The 20,640-nt window shown below is 44.3% G+C and overlaps 1 protein-coding gene across 3 annotated transcripts in view; it reads left to right on the plus strand.

Annotated features, from left to right (window-relative positions):
• MORN1 (MORN repeat containing 1) overlaps positions 1–20,640 on the plus strand; it is a 218,760-nt gene that overhangs the window by 120,042 nt on the left and 78,078 nt on the right. Inside the window, exons 11-12 of one of the 3 annotated variants that reach the window (XM_051988770.1) lie at positions 13,477–13,634; positions 15,471–15,544. In XM_051988770.1, coding sequence (XP_051844730.1) covers positions 13,477–13,634; positions 15,471–15,544 — 232 coding nt within the window. The remainder of the gene's footprint in view (positions 1–13,476; positions 13,635–15,470; positions 15,545–20,640) is intronic. The other 2 variants (XM_051988771.1, XM_051988772.1) reach the window with 2 other exon arrangements.

Here is a 20,640-nt window from a genome sequence, read left to right on the forward strand (position 1 = left end):
TTTTAGCATTTAACAGCCGCTATTCTGGTGTAGAAGAAGGTGATGGATGGATCTGGGGTGATTTCGAAGTAGCCATTGTAAACTTTTTACACTCCCTCCAAAATAGGGGCATCAGAGTGAATCTCTGCAACATCTAAGTGGTTTTAGATTTATTGTTTATAGGAAGAAACGCGACGCTGATGCTCCAAAAGGGATCTTTGGGACTCAACAAATCTCTGGAGAATTTCTTGGTTTCAGAGAGAGGATTTATTTTGTTTTGCATGGAATTGTGAGTAGCATTTGGAGGAAATCCCTTGATTACAGATTCCCTGGTTCTACCAAGGCATCCTCCCTTCCCCATGCATGAACTAAGGAAGCCTTGACTTTGGGGCAGCCATCCTGAAAGCTATTAAGACCCCCTAGATCTTCACATGAACTGTTTTTGTAGACGAGCTGATAATTTCTTTAAATTGAAATGTAGGAATTCACCCAGTATTATATTTCTCTATTATATTTCACCTTATTAGTTTCTGCTTCTTTTTCTAGCCTATACAGTGATTTTTGAGATCCTGCTATTATCATCTAGTGAGTTAGATGCTCTTTCGTGTGTCGTATCACTTAAAAATAGGGGAATGAATGTTGAGGTGAAGGTGGGGGTGGGAGGTGGAAAGAGTGCTGGCCTTGCAGTCAGAAGAGATCTGACTCTCAATCCTATCTCTCTGATGTGCTAATGTGACCAAGGGCAAACCCCTTGGCTTCTCTGAAACTCAGTTGCCATATCTATAAAATGGGAATAGTATTACATCCATGGTACCTGTCTCACTGGGTGATATTGTATGTTCCGTATTGTGTAAAGCTTAAAGTGCTCCAAACAGGCTCGCTGTTGTTGTTGTTGATGACGATAATGCCTTTATCATTAATTGATTAAAATAATGATCACCACTGGCCAAGGACGGATCTCTAAGCCATTCCAGTGAGGATGTCTCTTCAAGCTGATACTGATGCATGACCATTGTCCAAAACAACTAGGTGATGAACTAGATAAAGTGTTGGACCCAAAGTGAAGAAGACCTGAGTTCAAAAAAGATACTTACTAGCTGGGTGACTCTGGGAAAGTCACTTCACCTAAGTCCTGCCTCAGTTTACTCATCTGTAAGATGAAAATGATGATTGCACTACCCCCCTCCCCAGAATTAAATGAGATAAATTTTGTTAACTACTTAGCCAGTGTTAAAGTGACAGTTTATGTTATGTTTAGTATGTTATTGTTTCCATAAGGATATCACAGACCTAACAAATGCTTTGCTATGACCTAAGGACTACAATATTTTCTATTAGTCTAGTCACTTTGTTTTTAAAAAAATGAGTCTGAAATTCTTCTCTTTTTTGTAAGTGGGGGAGAAAGTAAAGAGGGTTTTTTAAATTTTTGCTGCTATATTTTGTTTTTAATCCATCATATCCCAATAAATACTCCCCTATCAATCTTTCTCATTAAAAAAAAAAGACTGAGCAGCATCTAAGTATAATTGCAATTGGTATCATATGTAACATGCCTATCTTTTACTTAACCATTACTTTTAAGAATTTTGCTTTCTCACTTTAATTTTATACATCTCTTCCCCTCTCGGTGAATCACCTTTGATAAACCAAAAAATAAAAATGAAAGACAAGGAGGGAAAAGAAGTTCAAGAAAACTAACCAACAAATCAACTGATTTCTGACAGACTATGCAGTGTCCCCACCCATAGCTCCCCCACCTCTCCAATAAAGAAAAAAAAAAAAAAACCAGGTACATTTTGTCATCTGTTTTTTAAGCTTGGTCATGACCCCTTTTTCTGAGGAAGAAAAGCCACTTCCTGTTCTAAATGTTCACAAATCATCTCTTTAAACAATACATTTCAAATTTTTCTAGGAATCAAAGTCAAGTTCACTGGTCTAGAGTTTAAAGAGTCTTCACTCACCTCCCACATACTCCTTTTGTAAAATGGGGACGTTTACTGCTCTGTAGTCCTCTGACGCTTCTCTCAAGCTCCAGTTTTTCAAAGATCTTTGTCAGCATTTCAGCAGTCCCATCCACAGCCTCTTCCGGGATGCGGATGTAGGTCATCCAGGGCAACGAGGGGCTTTCTCCTCATTTATATTAGAGGAGACGCTTTGCCTTTTTATCCCAGCCTGCTCTGTTCAAAGATGATTTTCCTGGACAGGGAAAATGGATTTGAGCAGCTCTGTTTTCTCTCCATCACCCGTTATCACGGTCCTGTCCTGGGTGACCTGGATGGAGACACAGATAGCTGCTTATCCAATTTGCAGATGAGGGGAGCTGGGAAGAAAGTTCACGTAGAGTCAGGAATCAGAATTATCTTGGTAGAATAATAGCCAAATGTAATAAATGTGGGGACTGCTAAGTGGCTGGGTGAATGCGGCTCCAGGGTTGGGGGCAGGAAGGCCCCAGTTCAAATGCGACCTCAGGTACTTAGTTAGCAAGTCACTTGTGCCCTGCTTGCCTCAGTTTCCCCATCTGTAAAATGAACTGGAGAAGAAAAGGGCAAACTGCTCCAGGATTTCTGCCAAGAAAACCCCAGATGGGATGGTGAAGTGTTACATGGCCCAACCACTGAACATCCTCCTTACACTCTACACTCTCCTCCCCTACCACATCCTTTCTAGACTCAAGTCTTGTGGGTTTTGCCGCTGTACGGGTAGTGTGAGCCCTGCCACCTCCCTGGGGCAGATCCTCCTCCCTTGACTCCTCAGCCTCCCTGAAGTCTCCACCCTCACTCCGCCATCAAACTGAGCTTCCCGATGGGCAGATGTAGCCATATTCAGGTCCTGTCTCCGGCTCGGGAACCTCCAGGATCAAACGTAACATCCTTTGGGGCACTGAGGGCTCCTCATAACTCGGCCCTTCCTACCTCTGTGGGCTTTTTTCACCTTCCCCCCTCCATGTGCCCACTTCCATCCAGAGAGCCGGGGTTCTTGGCAGCTCCTTGCACAAGCCCCTCCATCTCCAGGCTCCGGGCCCTTTCCCTGGCTGTGCCCCCGGGTCTGGGGCACTCCTCCTCCGCCCCTGTGCCTCCCGGCTCCCCCGGATTCCCTGGAGCCCCAGCCCAAATCCTCCTTTGTGCAGGAAGTCTTTCCCAGTCTCCCTTAATGCTAGTGCCTTCCTCCGGGATTATCTCCAGTTTATCCTGTTTATATTTTATTTGTGCAGAGTTTACATGTTCTCTTCCTCGTTAGAGTGCGAGCTCTCCGGGAACTGGGACGATCTTTTGTCTCTCTGCGGCGTTTAACGTTCTCCTCGGCGCAGTAGGCGCCTAATAAATGTGTGTGGGCTCGGCTAGTGAGATGAAATTCAGGAGATTTAAGGGCCCTCGGTTTAAAAAAAAAAAAAAAGCCACTGTGTAATCACACAATGGAGGAGTCCACGGGAAAGATGGAGGCCAGAGGGACCGGCTGCAGTGTGAATCTCCAGGGACAGCGAGGGGCAGACGGAGGCAGTCCCAGGGCTCCCGGGGACAAGCGGGGACGCCACTGTGGCCGCACTCTGCCGGGCCGGGCCGCGGAGACACCGGCTCTGCGTGGGAGCTGTCGGACCGGCAGGCGGGAAAGTGAGCCAGGAAGGACGGCCGGGTGGCCCGCCCGCCGCGGAGAGGCCGGCCTGAGCCTGAGCCTGAGCCGGCCTCTGGTGGGAGCAGGATGTCGGAACCGGCTGCAGGTGCCGAAAGGACCCACGTGGGAACGGGACGCACAGAGGGACAGTGACAGGGAGAGAGAATCAACGAGAAGGAGGCTCGGAGGGTGTGAAGGAAAACTTCAAAACGAGTGACTGGGATCAAAAGAAAAGGGACTACTTCAGGAGGTGAAAAAATTCCTCTCACCAAGTCTTCAAGCTGGGAACTGTCTCTCTGTCGCCTTCTCTGTCTCTCTCTCCTCCCCCACTCTCTTTCTCTTCTCTCTCCTCCCCACTCTCTCTCTTCCCTTCCTTTCTCCTCTTACTCTCCTTACTCTCTCTTATTCTCTTTCCCTTTTTCCTCTTTTTTTCTCTTTTTCTTTGTCTCTCATTCTTTCCTCCTTTCTTTCTCTTCTTACTCTTTCTTTCTCTCATTCTCTTCCCCCCATTCTCTGAGTCAGAAATATATACATTTATGTGTATCCGGCCTCAATTTCTCTCCTGAGTTCCAGGCCTGTATCACCAATTATCTGCTACTTTTATGGTTCCAGAATCTAGACACCAGTACCTGGAATTGTTATCTCTTCTTGTGAGCGATGATGATGATACAAGAAGACTGAGAGGCGGTTGCATTGTCTGACCTCTCTCCTCTTCCCTCTGCCTCCAATTTATCTCATTCCCAGTCCACAAGCAACACCTGGGTCGGCAAAGGCTGCCTTGCAACTCCCTCAAGTGTCACAATCCACAGCTGTGGAGGCTCTCGGAGAATTGAGCTGCCCTTTCACCCTGGCATGGTCCATTGTAGACAAGATATACCACAGGGTCTCAAACTCATTGTGTCCTCAACAGAACTCAGTATTACACACACACACACACACACACACACACACACACACACACACACACACACACACCCCAAACCCTCCGGCCTCTCTGCGTGTCCAAAATGGCACCATCCTTCTGGTGCCCAGGTTCCTAACTCTGTCTTCTCCCTCTCTTACCCCACATGCACGATTACTCCTTGCCCTATCCACACTATGTCTCTCTCAGCCAGCCACTTCTGCCCACTCGCACAGGAACTGCCTTCGTTCAGCCACCCCCACCCCCCACCTCTTACCCTGATCACAGCTTCAGGCTTCTGGCACTCATCCCCTCTCCAGTCCCTCCTCCCTCCTGCTCCAGCTCATTCTCTTTGAGCACAGGTCTGACCACACCATCCCACACCAGTTCATTCCAGGAGATCCCTTAGAGGCAAACAGAAAGTCCTCTGTCCAGATTTCCAAGATCTTCATACCCATGGGCCCTGATCTATTTTTCTCTCTTCCTACATTATTTGCTCTCCTCTCTGCTCCTCACACATGCCGTTCCACCTCCCATTTCTGCCTTTGCATTGACTGCCTCCCGGGCCTGGAACGGAGTCTCTCTTGACTTTTCTCCCTTTAAGACACATGAAGGGCTATTGAACTTTTTCTTGATCCTTGTGCCTAGCCTCCCAACTACCTCATGTTTTAACTACTTTTTATTGACTTGTATTTGTGTTTACTCTGCATTTAACTATTCATATTTACTTATATTTATCTACTTTATATTTATGCTGAATTCACTTACGTGTGTACTTTGTACTTCCCTCATTACCATGTAAATTTAACGCAAATAGTATTGTTGTTTTTTATTCCTTGTACTCTCCAGCGCATAGAAGGTGTTTTTCAGTCATTTCAGTCATGTCTGACTCTTTGTGACCCCTTCTTGGAAGAGACACTGCAGGGGTCTGCCATTTCCTTCTCCAATTCATTTGACAGATGTGGAAACTGAGGCAAAGAGGGTGAAGTGACTGGCCCTGGGGCATACCTCTAGTAGGTGTCTGAGGACAGAGAAGATGGTTAAATTCTTATTGTTTATTACAAGAGAAATTACAGATGTCTTCTGAGATCCCTTTTAACTCTTGAGATTCACGGTTCTGTGACCAAATTAGAAAAGCACCATGGAGCAGTGAATAGACAGCTGCCCTCCAAGCTAGAAACACCTGGGTTCCTGTCAAAACTGTGACACCTACTGGCTATTTGACTTTGGGTAAGTGGCTTAAACTCACAGTGTGTAATTAGTGCCACTTAAAAAATAAATATATCTACACCTTCCTTCTCCTCTTTCCCCCATTAAAAATAAAAGGCAGCTGGGTGGTGGAGTGATAGAACTCTGAACCTGGAATCAGGAAGACCTGTCTTCAAATATGATTTCAAACACTTATTAGCATTATGAAACCCCAAATAGTGTCACGGAAAGTTGGACAGGACCGAAATGACTGAAAAACAACTTAATAAAAACTTGTTCCCTTCATATTCCTTTCTTTTTAACAAAAAATGTATCCAGTGCAACATCTAGACAATTCTCTAGGTCTAGAAGTCACAGGGTAGACACTAAGTTGCGTTAGCAGAGGAATCTTCCTCACCTGGAGTTCCCTATTGGTGAAAGGAGGGCTTGGGATAGACCTTGGATGGGCCAGTAAGATATGGGCAATCAAAGGTGCAAAGAAAGAGCAATCCAGCTTGGATAAGGTCCATGCTAAGAACCAAAGGGGAGAATGAGCACAATGTGGACAGGGGACATAGACGTGATCAACCTATTGCAGTACTTCCAGATGTGGTTTGTTTCTCAAACTCCTTTCGACAACATCAGCACCATCACAAAGACTAAGTGCTGTACTGCTCAAAATTGAATAGACAACTCATAATATTTTTTAAATTTAAGGCCTCAAAATAACTATAAATAAAAGTATAAAAATAAGTAAAAAATAAAATTCAAACTCTCCAAAATAAAATTTACAATATAATTATAAAATTTATATCTATGGTAATGAAAATTCCATATACAAAATTATCAAATTCTTCTTATGAAATAATTCCAAATATTTACGTAGGATATTTTCTAAGAATTAAAAGTAATCCAACATTACATCTTAATCTTGCAATTATTTATAAAAGTTCATATCAAACTTCTTCATTTTACAAATTTTGTTTATCATAAATAGCATATATAAGCTCTCTCACTGAGAAATGGAAATTCATTTTTTAAATATTTTCAGATACGATGAAGATAAACATTTAGTAACAACATGAAATGCTGACTTTCCTACTGAATGACCAGGATTATCTAAGCAGTTCATTTAAAAATTCATTCGATAGAAAAATGGTAACATAAGTGTAGGATAAATTTAAATGAAAGGAGAATAGCCTTCATGCTGCAGTGAAATACAATATAATGTTTGTTTCTATAGAACATTTGTGATGGTCCATGATGGTTTCAAGATGGCTTGTAATACATGTGTTCCGTGATCGTGATTTTCAGACAGGGCTGCAAGAATGGGAACATATATTCTGATCACATAGCTGATGAGGTATTAAGGAGAATAAAGGGGATACTGGAACAGTGTACAGAATGCAAATGAGGGCATGTGCACATATATTGAGAATCTATTCGTGCTTGAATGTGGAGGCCTTGGAATGGTTTGGAAACAGTTTGATAACAGGTTGAAAAAATGCAAGAACGTACTCTGCTTAGAGGCAAAGTTTGACATCATTGCTATATGAACCATCTCTGTGTACGTGATCATGATGGTTTCAAATTGCTAAAGATAAAAATCTATAACACTTGAAACAAGCACATGCTTATTGTCACAAAGGAAAAATACATTTGTAATATAATTGGGCAATTATTTACTGCTTAAGATGCCATTAAAGATTTCTTATTAGGAGTCCTTTGTACCATTGTCAAAACCACAAAGGTTCGTGAGCCACTAAATGGGAATCATTGATATACTATATAACAGGATGGGGGGGGGGGAGGAACTCATTTGTATTGTGGAATAGTGGGAAATTAGTTCTTAGAAAAAGAGTGGCAGCAGATTCTGGAGAGCCTTAGAAACCAGGCAAAGAGTAAGTTGTTAAGACAGAAGATAGTGAATGGTTTAATGTCTTCAAGGTTGTTAGGATAAAGGTAACATTTTAGGGAGATTTCCCTGCCTATAGTGGCAGAATGGATTAGATGGGAGGAAAAAAATGGCTGCAGGATGCCCGCTCTTTCATTTCTTCCTTGAGGGACATAGGAACAACTTTCCAGACAGAAATTACCCCATCCAGTGCCCAAACCTCATCAGTATATCTGTAATAAAAGTAGATTTTGCTTTTGGAAATATTAACTTTAGTCATTCTCTTGCTAGTATAGAGAGATTAAAATTTTAAAAATGACCCTACACTTCCTTCTCTTGCCCTTTGCTCTAGAGAAGTTTGAGTGGGCACATTTAGCCCTTCCTGACATGTAACTACACTGGAATCAGAATACACTAATCAAAATCCAGATTGTTTTGGCAGTGTTTCCTAAATCAATGCTAATTGTAATTAAGGTTTGTTAACATCATTGTTGCTGTTATGAAAATTATCAACTATGCTCATGATTGGAGAAGAAGGCTTCTATTTTCACTGGTCTTCCTCTTAAAGTAAACAGGCATTCCTTATTATGGCAGGCTGGTGCAGAATTATGGGATTACTCATGCATTAGGAAACCCTGGGGTGTCATCTGAAAACTGTCTTGAGCTGTCCAGCTAGTTTTCTATGAAATTTGAGTTTCTTTGAAATCCTCCCATCTATACTTTCAGTATTCTCTGTTCAAAAACTCTGTCTCTGTCTCTGTCTCTGTGTCTGTCTGTCTGTCTGTCTCTCTCTCTCTGTCTTTCACACACACACACACACACACACACACACACACACACACACACACACACCTCTTCCTCTTGCATTCTGGAGGCCAAGTCTTATTCTAAGCTAGTGCCCATTTAATTCTTACTAAAGTAGTGGGGATTTCTTATAGAGGAAGAAGTCTGTTATACAGGTCAGAGTACTAGACTTGGAGACAGGAAGACCTGTGGCCAGGCTCACCTTTGACACTAATTATATACCTTTGGGAAAGTTACATAACCTTTTTGGCCCCACATGGCTGCCTCCTCTTCATATGTAGGGCTTAGAACTTGAAATGATTCATGAAAGAGAATCTTTCAGGGCTTCAGAATGAAAGAAGTAAAGAAGAAGCAGCAATAGCCCTGTTCTCTTTATGACTACCCAGAAGGAATCCTGCGTCTGAGGGGAAGAAACAAACAAGGAGAAGGCTGGTTGGTCCCCTCACATCCTAGAGATAAAGATCTCTGATGGTGAGATTATAGGCAACTTGATAGGAAAAATATCTGGGAACAGGGTGCGCAGTCTTTTTCCCATAGAAATATCCTCTGTTCTTTCTAAGGTCAATCCTGAAAGAAATTACTTTATGATGTGATCCTTTAGTATTTGTACAACCAGAAGCTTTTTATCTGTTTCACTATCTTGTGTGTCCTGATTCATACGTGTTGAATCCTATTTTATATATATATGTGTGTGTATGTATGTCTCTTTAAGCATATGAATATGTGAGGATGTAATTCATATTTTCCTGTTAGAACATAAGTTCCATGAGGGCAGGATCTATTTTTGCTTTTTCCTTGTATTCTCAATGCTTACCATAGTTCTTAGTGAATAATAATATTTAACAAATGCTTATTTATTGAAACATGAGTATGGGAGTCAAGATGGTGAAATATGAGCATGGACTCACCTGGACTCTCACAAATCTCCCTCCAAAAACCTTAAAAATGACACCTCAAAAAGAATTCTAGAGCAGTAGAACCAACAAAAAAGACCGGGTGAAACAATTTTCCAGCCCAGGACAACTTAGAAAGTCAGTAGGTAAGGTATGTCTCACTGAGGTGAGAATGGAATGCAATCTTGCACAGCTCTCGCCTGGCAAAGCAGCAGCTGCCTCAGGGGTGACTGATCAACAAAAGTGAATTTTGGAATTCTGGGCTTGCAGACAATAAGGAAGTCGGGACACCTGGTCAGAAGGAGATTATAGGTGACCCTTTGCTGGCACTGGGTGCTGTGTACTGCCCATATATGGTTTGGAATCACATTTCCAGGTAAAGGAGAAGCATTAACACATTTTAGTGTGCATTCTAGTAATAGTTCCAGGGTGGAAGAGAGTGTTTAGGGTTATATAAGTCAGGAGAGCAGTGACCAAAGCTCTCCTTAGATAATAACTGACTTGGAAGAACTGAATATTAATAGACCCCCATAACTAGCTCTGAAAACAGCAGCAAAGCTTGGGAGAGTGCCCCTCTACCTTGGGAGTAGAGGCCAACATTAACATGAAGTTAAAAGTCAAGAAATAGATTGGGAAATGGGCAAACAACAAAAAAAGAACCTGACTATAGAAAGTTATTATGGTGACAGGGAAGATCAAAACGTAAACTCAGAATAAGAAAACAATCTACATCTAAAGTCTTAAAAATATATATGGTGTCAGGCCATGAAAGAACTCAAAAGAATTTTTTAAATCAAGTAAAAGAGGTAGAAGGAAACTTAGAGGAGAAATGAGAATGATGCAAAAAAAAATCATGAAAAAAAGTCAACAACTTGGCTAATGAAATATACAAAAATACTGAAGAAAATAACACTTTTAAATGGAATAGACCAAATGGAAAGAGGAAGAAAGAGAAAGAGAGGGGGGGGAAGGAGAGGGAGAGAGGGAGAGAAGGAGGAAGGAAGGAAGAGAAAAAGGAAAAGGAAAGGAAAAAGAAAAAAGCACAAAAATCCAATGAAGAGAAGAATGTCTTGAAAAACAAGATTGGCCACATGGAAAAGGATGTTCAAAAGTTAACTGAAGAAAATAATTCCTTCAACATTAATTAATGACTAGAAACAATAACAAAAGAATGAAAAAATAGAAGATAATGTAAAATATCTCTTTGGAAAAAATCAATTAATGTGAAAAATAGATCAAGGGAAGATACTTTAAAAATTATTGCAAATAATGATTCTAGACAATTTATTTTAATAAATTATCAAAGTAAATAGCTTTGATATTCTAGAACCAAAGGGTAAAATAGAAATTAAAAGAATCCACCTATCTCAAAATGAAAATTCTCAGGAAAATTACAGCCAATTCTAGAGCTCCAGGTCAAGAAGAAAATATTGCAAGCAGCCAAAAACAAACAATTCACATATCATGTAGCTATAGTCAGAATAATACAAAATTTAGCAGCTTCTCCATTAAAGGAGGGGAGGGCTTGAAATATGATATCCTGGAGGACAAAGGAATTAGAATTATAATCAAGAATGAACTTCCAAGCAAAACTGAATATAATCCTTTTGGGAGAAAATGGATAGAGACAATAGAGGACTTTCAAAGATTCCTGATGAAAAAACCAGAGCTGGAAAAAAAACTGACTTTCAAATACCAGTCTCAAAATTAACATAAAAAAATAAACATGAAAGAGAAATCATAAGCAATTTACTAAGGTTAAAACTCTTTATATTCCTGTGTGGGAAGATGATACTTGTAACTCCTAAGAACTTGATAATTATTGGTTGGTGATTATCTTTCATTCTCAGAGAACCAAAATGACATCACTATGTTAGTCAAGTTACAGTGTATCCGACTATGGCTGATCAGACAAATATGAGTTTGGAATGCAAATAATCCTTATGAACATTTGATGTGGATTGTCATTGCTTTGAGCAACTCAGCATTTTTTCTGAGCTAATTCAGTTCTCTTTTGCTCTGATAAGGGACCGCTATACTATGTGCCGGTATCTCCTATGTTATTGATCAATCAAAAAGTTGTCAAGAGAGACCTTAAGAGTATAATTGTATCACTTTTTCTGACCACCTTGTGAGCACTTGCACTAATTTTTTAAAATAATAATTAAGGCAGTTAAAAGGAGTATAAATAGAAAGTATAGGTGTCAGTTGACAATGATGGGATGATATCTAAACAATAAAATCAAGGGATGAGAATGAGAGACACTGGGAGAAGGAGGAATGGAGAGGTACAATAGGGTAAGTTATCCCACATAAAAGAATCACAAAAGAATGCTTCACAGTGGAGGGGTAGATGGTGGGATGGAGAAATGCAATAAGTCTTACTCTCATAGGAATAATTGGCTTATAAGAGGAATAACATACACAATTTCAGAGAGATTTTATCTTATGCGATAGGGAATTAGTACAAGAAAAGAATAAGAGAGAGGGGGAGATGATAGAAGGGAGGACAGATTAGGGGAAGCAGTAGTCAGAAGCAAAGACTTTTTGCAGGAAGACTTTTCCTTCAATCCTTTGAGGAAGGACAGTGTAAAAGGAGAGAGAAAGAGAAGGATAAACAAGGGAAATGAGTTGAAGGGAAATAAACAGCTAGTAGTCATAACTGTGATAAAAATTTTAGCAAATTTCTCTGATAATATACAGAGAACAAAGCCAAGTTTATAAGAATATGTGTCATTCCTCATTTGATAAATGGTCAAAAGATATCGTCAAATGGTCAAAAGATACGGATAAATGGTCAAGAGAAGTTTCCACCAAAAAAATCAAAGCTATCTATAGTTTTACCAAAAAAATGCACTAAATCACTATTGATTAAAGAAATGTAAATTAAAACTCTGAGGTATCGCTTTGTATCTATCAGATTGGCTGATATAATAGCCAAGAAAAATGACAATTGTTGGAGGAAATGTGGGGAAACTGGGACACTAATGCACTATTGGTAAAGTTATAAATTGATCCAATTTTTCTGGGAAATAATTTTAAACTATGCCCAAAGGGCTATGTCAAAAAGCTTTGACCCAGCAATATCACAATTACAACTGCACCCCAAGAGATTTTTCTAAAAAGGAAAAGTTCCTATTTTTATACAAATACAATTTGTGCAAAATCTTTTGTACAAAACTTTTTTGTGTGATGGCAAAGAATTGAAAAGAAGCCCATCAATTGAGGAATGGTTAAAGAAGTTGTGATATTTGATTGTATTGGAATATTGTGCCATAAGAAATAAAAAGCAAGAGAGTTTCAGAAAAACCTGGAAAGACTAATAGGAACTGATGCAAAGTGAAGTGAGCAGAACCAAGAGAATATTGTTCACAGTAAAAAGTAACATACAATTATCAACCATGAATGACTTAGCTGTTCTCAACAATAGAGTGATCTAAGATAATTCTAAAGGACTCATGATGAAAAATGCTATCTGCCTCCAGAGAAAGAACTGATAATATCTGAATGCAGATAGGAATTTTTTTTATTTTTTTTATTTTTCTTTTTTTTTGCCTGTTTTCTTTCACAACATGACTAAGATAGAAATGTGTTTTGCATAGATATGCATATATAACCTATATCAAATTGCTTGCCTTCTTAAAAGGGGGGGAGGGAGAAAATAGAATTTGGAACTCAAAATTTTTAAACGTGAATATTAAAAATTGCTTTCAAGTGTAATTGGCAAAAAATAAAATCTTTTAAATAAAGGAGGGAAAAAGGGAACATGCTGAATTTCACTCTTCAATAGTTTTCCAAAATGGTCTCAGGATGCTCCTCTCAATAACTCTTACGGGGAAGTTTAGCCCAGTCTGATGGCCTAGAAAACAATTCTCTCTCTGCCTCTGTGTGTGTGTGTGTGTGTGTCTGTCTGTCTGTCTCTGAATGTCTGTTTGTCTATTTGTCAATCTCTCTCTCTCTCTCACACATACACACACACACACACACACACACACACACACACACACACACACAAAGCTACATCAGTCTTCCGGCTGACAAGGTTATAACCAGTTGGTAGAACATGAATTGGTCCTTCTCCAGTACACATCGCCTTGGCAACAGACATCAGCTTGCAGAAAGAAGACATCTCCACTTCTTCCTTAAAATACTCCTTCTGACCTTTGGGACTAATTTCTTAGAAACGGTTTCTTTCTTTTTTTTCCTAGAAGAATCTCAGCTGACCTCAAGCCCAGGAAACCAGACTTTTTCTTCTCCACATTATCAACAAGTCAATCACGGCTACGCTGAATTTCATAATGTCTCTCTTGCAGCTCCTCCCCCAGAATACCATCCCATCATGTTCCTGGATAACATTCCCAACGAGGTAACAGATGCTTGTTGAAAAGCTTTTATTTCATATCGGCCCTCCCACCTTGTTGCCATGCAGCCTGTACTAAGGGCTCACATTCTCCCCAGGAGGCACTCAGTGAGTCCTTGTTGATTCTAGAGGGACACACAGACATTAGAGATGCATGGATTGTGTCGTCATCACGGCACCGTAAACAAAGATCTGTTGTTCCGTCACCACGACCAATGTCTATGGAGTTATCTTGGCAAAGAACCCTGGAGCACTTGGCCATTTCCCTCTCCCTTTTGCAGATGGGGCAGATTGACATGAGCTGACTTGCCCCCGGGGTGACCCATCAAGTGTCTGAGGACACATTTGAACTCAGATCTTCCTGGCTCCAAGCCTGGTGCTCCATCCTAGCTGCCTCTCTTGGAGATTTGCCTACCGGCAGTGTCCTTCCCAACAGTCTGCTACTGTCCCTGGCATTTTCAGCTTCACGGTCCCTCCTTTGGAAGGAGATGGTTTCTTCGGGATAAATAATGCAGATTTATTTCCTGGAAACTTGGCCCATTGACGCTCACCAACTCATTGGTTGGTTATTGATTATTGATTATTATTGGTTGGTTGCCAGGAGAAAACCCTAAGGGAAAAAAGAGAAGACGATAGAATAGGTGTGTTACGATGGGAATGGGAAGAGATGAGAAAGCCACAGAGCAGAGAAGCCCCATCAGTAAGCATTTATAAAGCACCTACTATGTGCAAGGCATTCAGGGACAAAGATAACAATGAAATAGCCCCTGGCTCAGGAAGCTTAGATTCTTATCAGGGAAGATAGCATGTAATAATAATAACTAGCTTGTATATATAAAACATAAGTAGGTATATGGAGCAAGCTAAGTGGGGCCATAGTGCTTAGAGCTCTGGATTTGAAGTCAAGAAGATCTGAGTTCAAATGCGACCTCAGAGACTTTCTAGCTGTGTGACCCTGGGAAAGTCACTTCACCCTGTGTGCCTCAGTTTCCTCATCTGTCAAAGGAGCTGGAGAAGGAAATAGCAAACCACTCCAGTATCTCTGCCACGATAACCCCAAATGGGATCATCAAGATTGAATACAACTAAAAGCCTAAACAGTAACAACAACATATAAGTATATGCAAAACAACTAGGAGATCATTTGGGGAACTATCAGGAAAGGAGCAAGGATGACTTGATACTTGCGTTTTGGAGGAAATGAAACCTTAGAGGGGCAGGAGAGGAAGACTGAGAAGGATGAAGAAGATGCCCCGGAGGATGGGTGATGGGGGCCGGGGGAGGGCCTTAGTATCAGAGACCAGGTTAGCCCTCCATCAGAGGGCGAGGGGAAGGAGAAAGGATGGAGCAGAAGGCAAGCTGCTTTCCCCGGCTGGCTCCGCTCAGCTCTGGCCCCATCTCCTGGGCAGACACCGGGGTGATCCCTTTGGGGAGACCTGCCCTGCAGGGTTCTGTGAGTCCCCTGGTTCAGAGCTTCACCGCCACCCTCTGTCTCCGAGATGACGGGCAAGGCCCCCGTGACACGAGGCAGAGATGCTGCTGCTTTCCAGGAAGCAGCACTGGGCAGAGCGGGGAGCCGGCTGCGGGCAGCCGGTCCTCAGCTGGGGCTGGGGAGGAGGCAGGGGCAGATGGGGTGGGGGTGGGGGCAGATGGGGATGGGGGGCTCAAACTAGGATTCAATAAGGGCAGAGCCAGTCCAAGCGCTCAAGCCGCCCGATTTCTGGAAAGTTATTTTCACTAAATCCGATCTGGATCAATGTCCAGCTCCGCTAAATGGGCCCATCTGTTGTTGCCCTCGGCCCTTCTTCGCCCCCCCACCTCTCCCCTCTTTTTTACTTCTAGGAGGAAGACCAGCAGTCGCAAGAGGCCGAATCTTCTGACAACACGGAGGACCTGGAGGAACCTCCCGAGAGCAGGTACACCGGCGGCCAGACCAGGGTTTCTGCTTAGTGAGGGGCTGCCCCCCATAAAGCGCGAGGAGCTGCCCCCTTATAGCATAAGGGGCTGCCTCCCTTACAATGTGAGGGGCTGTCCCCCCTTACAGCGGGAGGGGCTGCCTCCCTTACAGCGCGAGGGGCTGCCTCCCTTACAGCGCGAGGGGCTGTCCCCCTAATAACGCGAGGGGCTGCCCCCCTTATAGCGCCTGCTAACAGGTGCTTCTCTCGGGGGGACATCGCATTTCCTTGCAGACAATGGCCGCACCCATGAGCCCTCACTCTCACACCTGCTCCATCCGCGCATCGGTGGCCCCTCACGTGCGCCAGCCGGGCCGGTTAGCCCTCCGCGGCCAGCGAGGAACCTGGGGTCGATGCGCTTGGTTTGCTCGCAGGGGGTCACGGGCCGCTAAGCCCCTGGGCGTCTATAAGAAGTTTGGCCACTGCGGACCAAAGGCGGGGGTGGAGCTCAGGGGAGATCTCTGGTCCGCCCACTCACCCCCGGGCACAATCTACTCCAGAAGCTGCTTGGGGTTTGTCCTCGTGGTCCGGGACCCTCTGCCTGCTGGAGAGGCCGGATCTGGAGGTACCGGTCAGGCCTGCTTCCTCTCCCTACAGTTAGGGTACGTCTCCGGGTAGAAATAGGTTGGACAAAGGCCCTGAGCCCCGAGGCCGCTTTGAGTTGTAACCCCAGGCCCTCTCACCTCACGGCAGCCAAATGGCACAGGGGATAGGGCATGGGCCTGGGAGTCAGGAAAACTCATCTTCATTAGTTCCAATCCGGCCTCGGAGGCCTCCTGGCTGGGAAACCTGACCAAGTCACTCAACCCTGTGTGCCTCAGTTTCCTCATCCGTAAAATCAGCTGGAGGCGGAAATGGCAAACCCCTCTGGCATCTCCGCCAAGAAGAGCCCAAACGGGGTCATGAAGAGTGGGAGCGGACTCAACAATAGCAGCTCATGGGCCTATTCCAGGATGTTTTAAGAGAAAACCTGATAACTTCCCAGTCTGGCTTTGGAGAGTGCCCACAGAACCACGGCCAATTACCATTGGCCAACCCGGGAGCCAGGTTCAAAAGGGGGTGGGTGCTCTTGACCTGGGGCAAGCTGGTGAGCCTTATCAACCCCTTCTCAGACTCATCCTTTAAATATATAAAATAATATCCACAGCCTTACAAAAGAAATCCAATTAGAATTGAAATCCAATTGTCAAAATATATTAAAAACTAGTTCATGGGCAGCTAGATGGGGCTAGATAGAGCCCCAGCCCTGAAGTCAGGAGGACCTGAGTTCAAATCTGGCCTCTGACACTTAACACTTCCTGGCTCTGGGACCAGGGGGAGTCACTTAACCCCAAGTGCCTCAACAAAAACAAAAACACCTAGTTCATGGGCCCCGGGTCAAGAGCCCTTACCTTGGACCAGGCACTTCTACTCAGTCATTCCTGTGTGTCAGCTGCTGCTGTTCGCTGGAGACTTGGAGCATGTGATTAGTTTGTCCCAGTTGCCTTCAAAAGTCCCCTAAATCAGATGGGGTTGGCCACACAGACTCCCATCCACCAATGAGAGGAAGCACCAAGTCCCTGCTGCTTCTCCTTTTCCTCTTTATAACCTTAAGTTCTTCCTCAGAAATCCCCATAAGATTCCAGAAAGTATGAGCCCTTATGAAAGCTGAGATCTGGTTGCTCCCAATAAAATCTTTTTTAAAAAGAAAGGAAAGAAAGAAATACTAAATAAATGAAAAACAAGTAAATAGATATTATCTTTCTGTGTGACTCTAGGCTTCAATCTCCATCATCTCTATCGATAAAGATCTAAAAGTTCTTTTTCTCCCTGCGAGGGCTGTGATTTAGGAAGTTCTATATAAACCTTAAATATGGATTACCAAAATGGGAATTATTGCCCTGAGAAAGCATATGATCAGCCTTTGAAATAGGAATCACATACGTAAACAGGGGTGTTTTGTTATATCTGTTATCTGAAAAAAAAATTCTGTGTTTGTTGTTTGAAGTCTGTATTTTTGCTTTAAAAATCAAAAAACATCCCACCTGCTGTCTCTCTATTCCCATTTCTTCATTTGCCTTAAAAAAACAGGAAGTTTAAATGTCGCACTGCCACACGTACAACTAAATCCCTCACCCCAACCTTGACCCCAGAACTTCACTGTAGGATTCAAGGGCTCCTTCGGTATCCCTGACAATGGGGTCAATGGAGAATCCTGTTTCTCAAGCGCTGGCTAATTCTGAGAGTGCCCTCGGTGCCAGCTTGAGACCCTTCCTGGGGTTCCCCACAAACGTGTGGCCCCCCTCCCAGCAGCAAATAGCGGGAGAAACAAGCCACAGCGCGCGTAGCCCATGTCCAGCCCGTTCATTCCTGAGCTATTCACAAGGAGAAGAATGACTGAAAAGTAAGGCTGCTGCGACACAGAGAAAACACAGTTGGACATCTGTACTGAACCAGGGCCTGGAGCACGACACAAAAGGGGCCCGGAGACTCGCTGCCCAATCGGGATCTCTTCTGATCAGCGGATACTCGAGGCCCGGAGCAGGTGTCTGTGTCGTCTGCAGGGGGGGACCAACCCCTGGGTTGGCTTAGAGTCCTTGAGCCTCTGCTCTCGCCGAGGGTCCGGGCGAGCCCATTCGTTCACTTTCGAGTCCCACCCTGGAGAATTAGCAGGACCGAATTTCTTTGCTGTCAGGTGGTCAGAGCAACACAAAGGGACCCTAAGCCCCTTTGCTGGCCAGCCCAGGACCCAGATCACAGACACCTAACCCAGGACCCAGATCACGGACTGTCTGGCTGATCACACGGAATCGGCCCCACTGAGGTGAGTGAGGGATGAAAACCGAAATCATGAGAAAAGAACCAGCCCAGAGTCGTTCCCAGGGTTGATTAAAGGCAGAAATATTCAGACAGGCTGGAACCTGGCCAACCAGCTAACATCATCTCCGGGCCTAGGAAGTGTCAGCTGGATCAGAACCACGGGCCAGTTTTCAGAAAGGGATTTTCTCTGGGAATCGGATCAGGTTACCCAGGCCCACAGGAACGCTACAGAGGACCCAAAGTACCAGAGGAACCGCTTTACCCTGAGTTGTGCTCACCGAACGCATGGCTCATTCTCGGTCACGGGGCCAAATCCGTGGGGCTGGAAGGGCCGGTGGAGGCCATCTATCAGCAGTCATTATTAAGCACCTGCTGTGTGTCAGGCACTGCCCCTCCATGATTAGGATAAGGAGGATGAAATCTAGTGAAGGCTGCAGAGCGGACGGTCCAGCTCCGGCTTGTCTGGCGTTAGAGACAATATGTTCTTCCCCACTAAGAGTGAGACTGAGCGAAGTGAGTGACTCAAGTTCTGTACCACTGGACGATTCCATTCAGTGAACACAGAACACGGGGAGGGGGAGTATTGGGGAGCACCAGCCCCTCTGGCCGGAAGGCAGGGCCCTCCCCTTCTCCCCTCCCACCTGTGGCTCCAGGATGTGGCCACCGGCTGGTGATGTGTCTCAGCAGATACTGCCAGCGAACCTCCGGCAGACTCCCCCGGAGAATGGGCCGATGAGAACCATGGCCAGTGGCCACGGAGGCGGCTGAAGCAGCCGGGGAACACCTGGGGCTTGGCCAGTCTCAAAGATGCCAAGGCCATCCATTCAGCCTGGGCCATCGCGTCAGCCTGACCCGTTTTTCACTGGTCTTTGAGGACTTTGGACAGGAGAAGGAGGCTAAAGATGGGGCAATTCTGCCTCTGTTAAATCCAGTTCTCATGAAAATCGAGACATACCGTGATGTCGTTGGTGCTCTTTGAAAACGCAGGATGGGGGCAGCTAGATGGCCCAGCAGGTAGAGTGACAGCCCTGGAAGCAGGAGGACCTGAGTTCAAATCCGGCCTTATAGACGCTTAATATTTCCTAGCTGTGTGACCCTGGATAAGTCGCTTAATCCCAATTACCTCAGCAAAAAAAGAAAAAAAAATGCAGGACGAACAGCAAGTGAATACCCACCATAGTAAAGATGCCGGATTGGGGATGGGGACAGGGCAGACAATATCCTGTACATGTAGCCCCAGAGGAGTGAGAGCCACATAGTCCCAGGCTTAGGAGATCCCCCCGCCCCAAGCTGCCATCCAAGTGCCCAGTTTGGAGTTCAGTAGCCATCCTACAGGGCAGGGAAAACGCCGGTTTTACATTATTGAGGTCGGAATGTCATAAAAATAAAGGTTTGGCCTTTAAAGAGATTTAGAAGCCATTTGGTCCAAACTTTTTATAGACGAGGAATTGTTATTGTATAGTTGGGTCACATCCCTTCATGGGCCCTTTTGGGGTTTTCTCAAAGATACCGTATAGTTTGCCGTTTCTTTCTCCAACTCATTTTACATGGGAGGAAACTGAGGCAAACAGGATTCATGACTTGCCCAGGATCACACAGCTAGGAAGTATCTGAGTCCTGACCCTCAGGACCCGCTCTCTGTGCATTATGGGCACCTAGCTCCCCTACAGATGAGGAAACAAAGACCTGTGAAGGTTGGGTAAGTGTTGGAGGGAGGCTGGGAGGAGGAGTCCCTGCATCCCAGTGCAGAACCATATAACCAGTGCATATCCTGGCCCCTCACTTACTCCCTGGCTGGCGTTCAAAGGCTTTACCTCTGGGATCTCTGACCTTCTCCAGTCCTGCCATTTGCCACCCTGGGCCTCAGCTTCCTGATCTGTAAAATAGGGAAAAGGACCCTGCTTAACCCTACACCTGAGGCAGGCGGGTGACTAAGCCTTCCTTCCCAGGCCTGAGGAGTCAGAGAAGCCTCTGGTTACCCAGTGGATTAGCCCTTGCCAAGCTGGCCAGAAAGTCTCTCCTTGCAGACACTGACTTTGGGAGAGGCCGCCCAAAGCTGCTGAGAGTGGCCTTTCCCAGGGGAGCCTCCCCTGAACCTAATCTACCTGAAGTGCTTATGCAAATGGCTTAGCTCTGATAGCTTCCCAAGGAGGCTTCTTATCTTTTATCTTTTTAAATATTTTACACGGGTAAAGTGCCTCTGCTGACAGTCTCTGGGAGGCCTGGGCTGGAGGAGGGGGAACAGCTCTGGGCAGCAA

This window comes from Antechinus flavipes, chromosome 3 (genome assembly GCF_016432865.1).
Source record: "Antechinus flavipes isolate AdamAnt ecotype Samford, QLD, Australia chromosome 3, AdamAnt_v2, whole genome shotgun sequence".
Taxonomy (NCBI): domain Eukaryota; kingdom Metazoa; phylum Chordata; class Mammalia; order Dasyuromorphia; family Dasyuridae; genus Antechinus; species Antechinus flavipes.